The sequence below is a fragment of the Pungitius pungitius genome, chromosome 15 (assembly GCF_949316345.1).
Source record: "Pungitius pungitius chromosome 15, fPunPun2.1, whole genome shotgun sequence".
In the NCBI taxonomy this organism is placed as follows: Eukaryota; Metazoa; Chordata; class Actinopteri; order Perciformes; family Gasterosteidae; genus Pungitius; species Pungitius pungitius.
Window position 1 is genome coordinate 8,744,907 of NC_084914.1, and position 13,650 is coordinate 8,758,556.

Below are 13,650 nucleotides of genomic sequence, written 5' to 3' on the forward strand. Positions count from 1 at the left end.
CAGAATAGTATTAAAAACACAGATTTGTTTTTTTCAATCTTACTTTCTGAAAGGACAATATGTTGGCGGATCTGGAGAGCACCTTAAAACAGCCCTTCAAATAGCCGGGGGGCTAAAACGGGCATCCGATGACACGGTAACGTGCATTACCAGCCTGCACAGCAATGCGCCGGCGCTCCACACATCCCTCCCCGGTCGGCTGCATGCTGGTTGGGGATAAAGCTGAGTGCCATTCGGTCATGTGATCCCTGCTTTTTTTTCTTTCTTTTTTTTTCTTCTTTCCTCCTTCGAAGTTGAAAGGCAGGAGGAGCAGAGCGGCGGAGGGGGCCCAGTTTACCTTTTTACTGGACGTGGATACAACGTTTTCGTCTCACTCCACCCCCCCCCCCCACCCTCCCCCGCAACAAAACAATATTATTTGTTTCTCTCTCTCGGGGGGATTTTTTGGTTTTCCACGATGGCGGGAGCTATTATTGAAAATATGAGCACCAAAAAGTTGGTGATAGTGGGGGTTATTCTGCTTTTGTTTCAGGCGGCTGCCTTCATGGTCGGCGGTTTGATTGGTAAGTTTTCCGCCTCTCTTTCATCGCACAGTTTGGAGCAAACCTTCGTCTTTGTGCGTCAGTGCAAACGTTGCCGTGCGTAAACGGGCACGGGCGGCCAAGTTTGAAGTTGAACTGCTCGCGCACGGAGATGGTGAGCTGCGTTTTAAAGCGAGTCGTGCCCCCACAGTGCGGTACTTCGCTAACGTTACACCTCAGGTAAAAAATAAATAAATCACTGCTTTGTGAACAAGGTGCTGCCCGCGTACCTCCGAGCGCTGGCTTCGTGTCTTTGGGCTAAAATCTACGCATTGGGCTGCATTCGTGGATACTTAAAAACATGTTGTTTTTTTACACCGGAATTCGTTAAAATACATCAAATCCATTTTATTTTGGGGTTCTCACTTCTTTAATACAAACTCAAAGCGCCCTCCCTTCCCTTTCTCTCTTCTTACCTCCCCTCCCCCTCTTCCTCCTCACCCCCACCTCTCATGTATAATGTCTGTCTGCTGTGTCTCTCTCTCTCTCCCCCCCCCCGGCAGCATCTCCACCTTTCTTTCACTCCTTCCTGTTTGAAGTCTCTCCTTCTCCCCAAATCCCCTCGCTCTGCACGCGGAACATTCGCGTTTCCTTCCTCTTCCTCTTCCCCCTGGTCGCATTTGCATCGAGACAGACAGTGGTACACACACACACACACACACACACACAGTGTGCAAACAGCTGTCAAAGTTGTGTTTCGCCTGAAGGACTGTATTGGAGTTGCTGTCAAGTTTCTTCAAATCCACCCACTCACAGACGCACACACACACACACACACACACATTTGATAGAAAATGAGTCCATGTGAAAGACGTTTTTTTCCTTCCTTCCTTTTGAGCTGAATGTGGAAAACATCCCCAAACAGCAGTCCGTCTGTCCTGTGTGTCCCTCCCTGAGAGCTGGTGATAAATTAGCCTGGTTGGGCCGTTCCTGGCAGAGATGGTTTTAATGAAGCCACATTCCTTTGTGTGTGCTCGGTGGCTGGGCCGGCAGGGGTAATTGAGTTGAAAGGCTCTTTTTTTCTTTTTTTCTTTCTTTCTCTCCCTCCTTGTTTCCCGACAATCCCGGGAACACGGCATGGGGTCAGCAGGCCTTCTTTGTGGACGCAGTGCGATGAGGAGCCGGTGTGATTTTGGACTTGCAGGGTCTCTAGATAATTAAACTGCAAGGGGGGGGGGATGAATAACTGTGCTTAATTCAGTTTGCTTTGTCTTCTTTATCCCTAACACATCCTTTTTATTTTATTTTATTTTTACGCATCTGTTAACACACTTCAGAAGGTCCCTTGACAGTGGTCTTGGATGAGTTTTCCGAGTGTGTGTCTGTGTGTAGAGGTTACATCAGTCAAAGGGTGTGTTAACCATTGGTGGTGTCCGCCCCTCGGTTGCGAACAGATGTAATTAGATGTCTTGATACATGCTTTTATTTTTATAGTTTTCTCTATCTTACGGTTATGGATAGAAGGCAAATCCAGGAAGTAATGAAATACACAACACAAAAGAATTCCTCCTCACAAGTTTATTTTTGCTAGAAGTACCTGATTAAATTTCGAGTCTTCGCATGTGAAAAGGCTTTCATGTTCCCCACATGAGTCAGAATACTTCCCACAAGCGCCCTGAACCATAATAACCATAATAATAACCATAAGATGCGTTTCTAACGGCTTGGTTTACCAGGGCCGCAGTTCTTCTCTTATTTCTCGGTAGTTTGCTCGAACGAATTGGAAGCCTCTGCATACGTATCTTCAAATTATTTCTACCGTCCTTGGGGTTGGACACGAGGACTTTCTGGTACTGGTACTTGGGACAAGTCTTTTTGGAACTCCTTTAGTGCATGTTTTGGTTTACAGCTCCGATTTGCTCCTTTTGACCCTCGTCTCTGGTTCTTGTTCAAGTGACCTGCATCCGGGCGGCTGCATGTTGTACGATGGCCCTTATTATGTAGAGGTTACCAGTTGCAGCACTTTCCATATCATCTCAGCTAAATGACATGTAATGTAATCTCACAACAATACGTTTTGCTTTTGTGCTGAGATTGACGTTGTTGTTAATCTGGTCAGTTCAATTGTTCCGGGGGCAGAAATGACAATTTACAAAGACAGTGAAGAGTAAAACCAAAGATGTTATGTAGTTCATGTAATTACTTTTTTAAATGCAACTGTGATTGTTAAATTTTTGTGGTCCAAATCTCTCTGCTTTAAATTATGGCCCGAATGTATCTCTTATTCTTTTTAACAGAGGTGCAGGTTTTTGTCATGTATGGTAGAATACATTCCTAGAAGCGACTTTACTCCCCTGTTTGTTTTACCTGACATCACAAAGTCAGGAGATCAGTCCAACTGGCTCAATGGACACGCTAATTGTTTTACATATGTGGCGCAACATGATCTTTAGAGCAGGAAGTTGACTTCCTATGTTGTTCACGTCGTGCCTGCAGGTAAAAAACCGGAGACCAAAGTTTATTTTTTCCCTGCATGATCACGACTGATCTTCTTCCCGAGCACTGATAAAATCTTCCGTAGTGACTGCAAACCCCAGGCAACGCAATCTCAATGCGTAAACAGTGTAATGTGTGTCTGAGAGCTTTCGGGAATGTTCCCTCTCCATCACTTCACAGAGCAGGAGAGCCTCCCTAGCAGGCATTTTCTAAACCGTGTGAAAAGTAATTGTGAAAAGTGTTTGAGCTACATTTGGTTCAAACCCAAACTGTCCATTATGGTTGCTAAGATATCAATATGGTTCATGCACGGTTTAATCTGGAGTGCTCAGGTGTCATTTATTGATTCTCACTCCAACCTTTTTGTGTGATTTCATTATTTTTGAGGAGAAATTTGGCCCGGCAGGAGCTTGGAACACTTTGCTGCAGTACATCAACACGACACCTCATCTAACATCTCTCCCACTCTGTATTTGTCTCACCAGCTCCAAGCACCACCACACCGGTTCAGTACTTGGCCACCAAGTGCGTGGACACAACCAAACACCGACAGGAGACCAAACTGTTCATGCCCTGGGGTCCCAACCAATGCGAAAAGATCCGGAGCTTCGATGAAGCCATGGCCAAGAAGATTGAGGCCAACAACATTGTGTTCGCGGTCCACATTCCTCTGCCCAACAAGGAGATGAGCCCCTGGTTTCAGTTCATGCTGGTCATCCTGCAGTTTGACATCGCGTTCAAGATGGACAATCAGATAGGTGAGAACCTGAGGCCTTCCCACGGGATTCCAAAGAGGGCCAATACAGCGCTGCTCGTGTTTCTCCCCCCAGGACATGGATTTCAAGACGTGGTGGAGGGTCCAAAGTCTAACTTAATGGGGACGAGTAAGAGGCTGTGGATCCTGTTGCTTTTGACTGAATCTTAAGAGAGATGAAGTTAATTGTTTTTCACGTTAGTGGACAGTTTCTTGCAAGTTATTTCACTGCACTTTTTCAGCGTCTTGGAATTTTCTTTCCCCCGTGTTGTGTCAATATTTAATTTTTCTTTTGAGATTTCTCAATCTGAAGGCAAATATTTGCACACGTTCTAGATGACCAGGCTTTCCTACGAAATGTTCACGTCTATTGTCCCTCCCAATCACTCTTATTGTAGATTTCAAGTGCAGAGGCCTTTTAGACTATACCACTCTCTGTGAGACCTCGTGGTAGGATGTTGTCATGTGTTCCTTTTCAGTCTATTATAACCGAATGCTTGAACCCCCCCCCCCCCATAGAAATGTGTGTTAATCACTAGATTTGATTTCTGTTACCCCGGGAGGCAGCAGACCATGATGGGTGCCCTGCTGTTTGTTCTCTAAAGACCCTTCGGGGGTTTTGTAGATTGGCTTTTCAGAAACCTTTGGGTCGGTTATAAAGGGGGCAGGAGACCTTTTAATCTGGATCTACTTCTTATTGTGTCCCTCTAAACAATTCAATGTCTTATTATCCAACCCCAACACCCGCAATTTAATGATTTATGCTTTAGCCTTCTTTGAATCAAGACCAGTTCAGGGATTTTCCTAGTTCACCTTTATGCATTATTTTATTTTTGCCCTGACTCATACACCAGGTTTTAATCTGACGTCTGTGTAAATTGTTAATGGATTTCTTGTTTAATGCCAGCTTGTGGAGGAGGGCAATATCTAGTAACTGGATGAGGACCGTGCAGAGCGTCTGGAATTCCAAAAGTAGGGATTGCAGAGGATGAGGAGAGAGTCCTACCAGGATCACCGGGAGAGCCTCTGGTAGAAGTTTGGACTTCCGGCTTCCTTGTATATGTGACTACGACTTGATCCTTTTACAACCACCTCTAGAGTCATGCTCACCGACAAAAGCCTGTTAACTGGGATACATCCCAGCTTTAAACTAACTTGTAATGAACAAAAGGGTACAGGTTCACAAGTGTGTGTGTGTGTACTGTGTTCGTTTTTATTTATTTTTTATTTTTTTGTGTGTGGGGCCTGGCGTGTGGAAACCGCTATGTTTTCACGGTGGTCTAGTCATCGTTTGCTTGCTCGCATTCTTGGCCTCGGTGGAAATGTGTTGGGTTGTTTACTGCCTGGCGGAGGAGTCGGTGAATCAGCCTGACAACAGACAGGTCTTTTTGCCAGGCGCCACAGACTCGTTTTTTTAGATCTCTCAGCTACGTGAGGTGGGAGAACAAGTGTACATAGAGGGAGCAGAGAGCTGTGGGTGCTGCGTGAAGCAGCAGCAGCAGCAGTGGGATTCCCATTTTTGAACCCATTCACCCTTGTTTTTCCACCTGAGACAAGGTGTGCTAGAAAGGGGAACTCTGTAGATTGTATTCACTACAGTTCGGCCTCTGGACGGCTGTTTAATAGGGCATCACATACTCGAGTCATGGAGCAGGGGAGAAGGGTCACCAATTTACATTTCTGCCCTTTATCACTGCTAATGTAGACTGCAGCATTTTATGTTAGAAAAACATAGCCATCTTATACATTTGATAAGATTCATTGTTCCAAATGAATTCGATTCTAATAACACCCCCCCCCCCCCTCCCCGCAAGCCTTCAATAATGAATACATTGTGGTCAGCAGGACCCTCTCCGTGCCAAAGGTTTGATTATGATCCACAGCTCAAGGCCAACTCTTCCCTGACTACCTTATCTGTGTAACAATGTGTGTGCCAGTGAAGGAGTTCGCCCGTACTAACTACTCCACCCACCTGGCCCACTCCGCCCCACCGCAGCGCCAAGCCCCCTTTGGCCGGGGTCCAGCAATAACACAGCTGTTGAGGAGGCTTAGTTTCCGTGGCAATGGCCACTGGACTGGAGTGGAATGTATGCATGAGGCGAGCTGACATTCGAGGGCGTCCGTCTCGACCAATGGCAGCGGGGAGGGCATTACAGAGACAGCCGGCTGCCAGTTCTCATCTGGTTCCGTCTCCCCCTTCCTCCTCTTCCCTCTTTCCCCCCCCCCCCTTCAAAGCCCAGGCCACTGAGTTTCTTTCTCTTCAATCCAGCTCGTTTCATAACTGCACAAGAGGCACTCTGGAGGGCTGAAGGAGAGAACACTTGGCTTTGTAATGTGATCTAAAGATGCAGTTTTAATAGCTTGGCTTTGGATGTTTTTGTTGGATTCGCTGGGCTGTTGGAGGCCAGCTCAAAGTCTTGTTGAAGTTTGTATCTAGTAGGAAGTAACCTAGATTAGAGACACTGTGGCGCGCAGACTGAATCACTGAATATGTTTACATGCTGAGAAAGCCTTTGAATCGCGCCTATTCGGACTCCTTCCGGGGGACCACATGTTAACACTAAAATGCAGGGATGCAACCTCCGTATAAAGATATACTAACCATAAAAAACCCCAGCCTTCTTAAATGAATTAGAACTACAGTCATGAAGCTTCTCAATCATTTCAATGCATTTTAATGATCAACCTCCTCCTCTCCACGCTGCTCCGGTATTAGCATGTGCAACACTTGGAAATGAAGAGAAGCCTTTCAGGCTGTAGTGGGGGAAATCTCCATGTCAATGCAGTGTTGTCACTTTGCTGGTGTCACAGTTAAAAGGCCGTGGCTGTCTGTCATCAGGGCTTAATTTCTCCCAGTCACTGGGATAATAACAGCCAGCACAGTGCAGGGAGGAACTATAATAAGAATCGCACAGCTTGGATTCTTGTCCCATCAAATGATTATTTCATACATGTCTTCTGCAAACAGAATTTTCTTTGTATTGATTTCGCTCTTTTGACCTAAGGATGTTTATTGACAATATGATATATACTGATCTTACAGTGGACTGCCGTTTTTTTTTCTTCCCCAGCGGATGGAGCAATGGCCACCATCGACGTGAGCCTGGCCTACAGAGACGACACAGTCAGCGAGTGGACCGAGATGGCTCACTCTTTTGAACAGAGGAAGCTCAGCTGCAACTTCACTGCTGCCAAGGTGTGGAGATGATGCTGCCTTTTGACATGATGCCTGATTGGAATGCCAGGAAATATATATATATATATATATATATATATATATATATATATATATATATATATATATATATATATATATATATATATATATATATATATATATATATTTTATATATATATATATATTTTATATATATGTGTCTCTATTGAAACCCTAGAATAAGCAGCGTTCATGACAGTTATTTACAGGAGGTATAAATGTTTCTGACTTTCATGAACCTTACATTTATGGGATTGAGTTACTGGTGCTTTTGAGCCTGTTCTTCCAGCTGATAGTGGTCTGTGTCTCAACTGTCAGGCACCTTGTTGAGACCGCTTTACAGCTCCATCTGTTATCTTGAGATGTCTGTGGTATAAAGCAGATGTGGTGTGTTTATCCCAGACCTATGAGAATGAGGGACGTTACTACGAGTGTGACCCGCTCCCCTTCATGGAGGTCGGCAGCGTGGCCCATAAGTACTATCTTCTCAACATCCGGCTGCCTGTCAATGAGCGGAAGAAGGTCAACGTGGGGATCGGAGAAATCAAAGACATCCGTCTCGTTGTAAGTTTGCCTTTTGTTTGGGATCTGTATTTGAAGCTTTTTGCTACACTGCTTAGTGTAAATCCAGTCATGGCTCCTTCGCCCCCCCTCACCCCCCCCACCCAACTGAGACGTTGGCCATTGAGCGACGAGGGGTCAGCCGCAACACAATTGGTTCACTCCTATTTTTTTTCTTCTTCAAGAGCATCCACCAGAATGGAGGCTTCACCAAAGTTTGGTTTGCCATGAAGACATTCCTCACACCCAGCATCCTCATCATCATGATCTGGTACTGGAGACGGATCACCCTCATGAGGAGACCGCCTGTGCTGCTGGAGAAGTAAGGCAGCTCCCTCATTTTGTATTCTTTTTTTCACCTTTTGTATTGTTTGCACAGTATTTATTATTGCTCAAGAATTTCACCTTTTTGGCATTGTTTTGGTTTTGGCTAAAAATGAAGAAACCCCAGACGAATAGAGGTTATCTTGGATCGAAAAGTTACGTTAAGTTAGCGTTGCACCAAAGGCTGAGGATCCGCAGACCACAGCGAGTCCTTTAACTACATCGTCCCGGTTCCACCCAGGAATCCCAAACAAGGGGTCACGCACGTTCATGTATACAATCAAAAAGGTGTGCTAACTGTCCTACTGGTCTAACAAAGTTCGTCTGTGGTGATTGGGTTAGAGTTGGTGTGGGAGGCAGTGTCCCGCCTCTGGGCACGTGTTCAAGGTGGCTAGGTATTTGCAGTTTTCCATAGATAAGTGGTGCAATGAGGTATTGCACTGAATGCTGTGTTCAATGTAACGAGGGTTCTGAATGTCTCTCAGTCAATAGCAGTTGTGGTGCTACCAAGTATTGCATGCATGCATTTCTGTTGATTACATTGAATTCAATCATAGCTGTACATTGGTATTATTCTTTTGATTAGTTTCAAAATTATAGTGGTGTCACAATTTTCTCATTACTTTATTGATTAAATAGTTCCAGAACCATGGCTGTACTCTGCTGTACACTAAATAAAACAGGGGCCCCGTGCTTGTTTAACCCCCTGCCGTGCTGGGAAGACGGATCAGTGCGAGGCGGCGTTCTGCGTCGCAGGAGGTGCCTGGCAAAGTGTGAAACGCGTCAAAGTCTCTCTCTCTCCTTCCCTCTGTATTTGTCGGCTGGTGGCTTCTGTTCCCAAATGGCCGGCACTCAAAATTGTGACTCGGACCCCATTTGTGGACAGCAAAAGAATAGCGGCTTGCATTGGGCATAGAGCAGCTCTAGACTTTATACTTGACATCACAAGCTCTCTGGTTTCTGAGTAACCCATGTTCACCAACATTGACTGAACTTCCCTAACCCATGGCAATATCACATTGGAATTCTTCATTTCGGTGCTGTTGCCCTTTTTTTCTTTTCACCTTCCCCTATTTTTTTCATTGCAAGCTCATTCCACTCGCACCGATGGAGGCGGGCTCTCCCGTCTGTGTCAGTGGTGCTCAGGACACATTCCCTGCATACCAGCCCAATGTGGTTTCACTCTGTTGACTCCACAATAGGCTCACGCCCGTCTGCAGTGGGGATTGCTTAGAACCTGTGTTTCTTTTCTTCTAGTACGCACAGAATTTGCAGAAAACATTTGTTGCCACATGTTTTGAGGTTCCCTTTAGTTCCGATACCCCCCCCCCCCCAGCTGAAGCTCTGCGTTGGCCTCCTTAACTGCTTGTTTCCGATCACCCTTTAATCTACTGGCGGCATGCGGGGACCTGCTGCAGACGCTCTATTCAGTCTCTCTGTGGGCGCTTGTTCGCAATCCATTGCCGGCTTATTTAATTACCTCCCGAATGTGTGTCTGGATTTCAAAGGTTGGGGGAGTTTAGTAATAATGAGTGACTTGGGGAAAGGTAGTAAATTATGTAGAATTGAACAGGTCAGTGGGGGCACACTGTGCTTGTGGCGGAACACATTCACCTAATCAATAATGTCCTTGGACCAAATGAGCCTGCTTCAGCAGATGTAGCCTTGCTCCCAAAACGTTGTGTCAGCGTAAAAGATGTACTCCAAATTTAAGTTTTAAGTCAATTAAAATGACTAAAATATAGCTAATTTTAATAGCTGTGCAGCATTTCCCCCAAATGGTGAAGATGGTCAGTGTTAGTGTTTAATCTTTAAAACCGAGCCAATTCAAGAAAAATACTGATTAATCATTTAGAATAACAAATTCAATGGCAACAATTATCAGCAGACCTATCTTGACATGCTTTAAACCTGATGCTACAAATAAAGTCTGACTATGTTGTTAAAGTATAGCTGTGACCCTGTCTCTGCTCCCTCAGGGTGATCCTGGCTCTGGGTATCTCGATGACCTTCATCAACATACCAGTGGAGTGGTTCTCTGTTGGCTTCGACTGGACCTGGATGTTGCTCTTCGGAGACATCCGGCAGGGCATCTTCTACTCCATGCTGCTCTCCTTCTGGATCATCTTCTGTGGGGAGCACCTCATGGTACTGTGCACTGCAGCCGCTTCGACATGATTGTGATCAACAGCATGATCACAAAGGATCAATGAATCCGGTTGATTCCACCTCTTACGTGTGTTTTGTCCCTTTCAGGACCAGACGGAGAGGAACCGTTTCTCAATTTACTGGAAGCAGGTCGGACCCATTGTGTTTGGCTCCTTCTGCCTTTTTATCTTTGACATGTGTGAGAGGTGAGACCGGGTTTGTTTTCTTCACAGTTTAGAAGAAACGACTTATTATACCACAGCAATAAATATCACCATGACACACCTTATTTTAATGCCTTGTGAATCCTAACCCTATCTTCTGTTTTCATGCTTGATGAAATGTTGACATGTGAAGGTGACACTTAAATGTTTCTGTTCTGTGCCTCCAGAGGGGTCCAGCTGACCAACCCCTTCTACAGCATCTGGGCGTCTGACGTAGGAACTGAGCTGGCTGTATCCTTTTTTTTTTTTTTTAACTGTATTTGACAACAGCATAAAGAGGAAAATCAACTCTCCTGCAAACCACTTGTTTGACAGATGTGATGGTAAAAAGAGTAAACATTCATGTTTTTAACCTTCGTTGTTGCTATGACTTCCCTTCCTCTTGTTCTTGTCTGATGCATTCTTCTAGTTGGCCGAGGACTGAACTGGAAACTGTTCTCCAGACTAATAAGACGGGAAATAATTCAGTAATGCCATATGTGGAAGTATTGCCTGGGGCACCGGAACGCTGTGTTTGTGTGTGTGTGTGTGTACCAGTTGGTTTGCTTTGCTTTCTGAGCAGAGCGATGCAAGATTCATCATCTCGCCTCGTCACAAACAGCTGCCAAACCCCCACAGCTCCCCCTTCTCTTACCTCCGCGTTGCACCCAAAGGGAAAAAGCACTCAGTGCTTTGAAGACAGTCATCAGTCTGCAATATGCATGTAATACCACGTTCTGGGGCTTATGAGGCTCAACCTGTGTTCCAGTACACAAAGTCTACCTGATTTAGTATGATTTAGAAGTCTTATTTTCAAACAAAGTAATTCCATCTTTCATATCTCCTGATAAGGACATTATTCCTACATTTCCTTGACTGGCGTCTCCTCAGATGGCGTTCATTATTGTGGCAGGGATCTGTGCCTGTCTCTACTTCCTCTTCCTCTGCTTCATGGTTTTTCAAGTCTTCCGCAACATCAGCGGTAAAAGGACGTCCCTCCCCGCCATGTCCAAGGCCAGGCGGCTGCACTATGAGGTTGGTGTTTTCTTCTTGCATAGCCAATAGATTATGACCAATTGAAATGTATATTGGATTCACTATTTAGGTACTTACTTGCCTGCCTTATTTCCCTTCAGGGACTGATTTTCAGGTTCAAGTTCCTCATGCTGGTCACTCTGACCTGTGCTGCTATGACTGTAATCTTCTTCATCATCAGTCAGGTGAGTGCCACGATGAAATCACTCATAACGCCACCAACGGGACTAGTTGGGGGGCGATTGGTGATATATATTTATTTTTTAATTTCACAGAGACTGCAGAAGGTATTTTGCTATTGTGCCAAAACGTATGATGCATTTGTCTTTTTGTGCGTCCAGGTGAATGAGGGCCACTGGCACTGGGGAGAGCACACGGTGCAGGTGAACAGTGCCTTCTTCACCGGCATCTACGGCATGTGGAACCTGTACGTCTTCGCCATCATGTTCCTCTACGCACCGTCTCACAAGCGCTATGGCGACGATCAGTCCAGTGGACAGTGCATCACGGGTGACTACGCATTCTAACTTTCTAAATGTATAAGATGGCTCTAGTGTCTCTTGTAGATGTTGTATACTGCTCTCGGAAGTAGGTTGTCTATCGGTATACTCCAACCATTGTAGAAGCTACATAGGCTAGCCAGAACAATTGAATATTCTTGATCGTATAATGGATGTTTTTTGTTGTTTAAATGTTTCACCACACTGCATACTTATATTCAATCCAGTATACTGCTGTTGGTTCTTCACTTTATGTTGTGGGGGGAAATATTTACTTATTACAGTGGGTCTACTTACTTTTTTTTATGGTTGCAAAACCCTAAAAATCATGTTCTGTTAATTAAAGTTCCTAGGGAAATGCCATAAGTGTCCCAGGAGCTCACTTAATTCTGATGCAGTGTCTGTCCTCTGCTGTAAAGCTGCCTATTCATCCAAAGTTTGTTTTTGGAGGGAGGTCATTCAGAAGGACCCAGATTCCCTCGGGAAAGAAGGGTCTCTTTGGCCCGAGCGGGTGATTCTAATGGACGCCAGGCTTCCTTCCAGACAGAGAGGGACCGGGGAAGTAATTAAAACCATCCATCCATCTCCTGATGTCATATAGGCAGGGAGAGGGAAAAAAAAAAGGTCTGAGGTTCTGGAAGTGTTCCCCCAGCTGCGTCAAACAAACGGGGAGGAAGGGGAGGGCCGCCGTTCTCCAAGCGACAGTCGCTGTTGATTTATTTGATCAACTCTCGAGTATTACGCCGGTTTCAAGCCGCAGTAGAAGGGAACGTGCACAACGATGGGGTCGAACCAAAGAATACGTGGCGTTTGTTAACTGTATGTCTTTCATCTGTTATTGTTGTGCTGATGATGCGTATGTGTATATAGGAGATACTGGAGCAAACAGCGGAGAGGACATCCAGCTGACTACTACAATCACTCATGTCGATGGCCCCACTGAGATCTACAAGATGACTGGCAAAGAGGCCCAGGAGTAGAAGTCGCCCTGGTGGAGGGACTCCCCTGTTACCTACTGCTCCAACGATCCCCTCCCTCATTTGTGTGTGTGTTTAATCAGAGTTTTCTCTTTACATCTATTGGCTACAAAATGGCACCAACCATCCGGTTTGTATGCAATTTACCTTTCCCTCATCCAGCAAAAAAACCCTCAGCTATGTAACTTGTTAAATGGCACCCTGATCGCAATTGTTTATTTAAAGACTGAATATTAACAACACTTCAATAAGTCCTTTTCATTTCACAGTGGATTACTTTTTTTATACATTTCATACTTTGTTAACCACATTTCTTTTTTCTTTTTTTTTGTAAATATTGCACAATGCTTTTGACACCAAAATATAGGAGATTAGTGTAGAGAAGTTAAATGTAATAATTAAGACCTGGATGTTTGAAAATGATGGACAGACAGATCTTGTGGATATGTTCTATCAACTTTTTGACTAATTATATATTGAGTCAAGGCTTTGTGAATGTCACCAGTACATATTTGTCCATTAAAAAAGAGAAAAAGTAGATCATGTTTAGTACTGCTGTCAATCTTTAAAGTGGTGGAAGATCTTTTTTATATCATGGGGGGGGAAATGTTCGGACCACATAGCCACTTTTGGAAATGCATACTGTCGTTTATGTTACAATGTAGATATCTATTTTTTATAAAGTGCTTATTTTCCACTTCATGAAATATATGCATCAAGCTCTATCAATGTTTGAAGTCGAGTGTAGCCCATCATAGATGTAAGTTAAATAAAAACTTTTACTTAATATCCTTGAGTATTGTCAGTGTTTGCTCTAGATGTTTTTTTGTTGCTCTAGTTCTTACTTTTATTCTTAATTAACGGTACCTTATGGTATTTATATTTTGAAATTATGAACATACGGTATTTGCACC

The 13,650-nt window shown here is 44.5% G+C and overlaps 1 protein-coding gene across 1 annotated transcript; it reads left to right on the forward strand.

Annotated features, from left to right (window-relative positions):
• Positions 1-198: 198 nt before the first annotated feature.
• On the forward strand, positions 199-13,523 carry wls (Wnt ligand secretion mediator). The gene is made up of 12 exons (XM_037459503.2): positions 199-563; positions 3,503-3,775; positions 6,843-6,967; positions 7,391-7,552; positions 7,735-7,871; positions 9,853-10,021; positions 10,130-10,227; positions 10,413-10,476; positions 11,116-11,259; positions 11,361-11,444; positions 11,601-11,769; positions 12,630-13,523. Exons 1-12 carry the CDS (start codon positions 458-460, stop codon positions 12,737-12,739), a joined length of 1,641 nt encoding a protein of 546 aa, XP_037315400.2. The 5' UTR covers positions 199-457; the 3' UTR covers positions 12,740-13,523.
• The last annotated feature ends 127 nt before the right edge of the window (positions 13,524-13,650 follow it).

What these genes read in the sequence shown, in the direction of transcription:
- wls (XM_037459503.2), top strand. Translation starts at nt 458, where the DNA reads ATGGCGGGAGCTATTATTGAAAATATGAGCACCAAAAAGTTGGTGATA. An exon ending in CATGGTCGGCGGTTTGATTG is followed by an intron (nt 564 to 3,502) that starts GTAAGTTTTCCG and finishes TTGTCTCACCAG; the next exon opens with CTCCAAGCACCACCACACCG. An exon ending in TCTGTGGGGAGCACCTCATG is followed by an intron (nt 10,022 to 10,129) that starts GTACTGTGCACT and finishes TGTCCCTTTCAG; the next exon opens with GACCAGACGGAGAGGAACCG.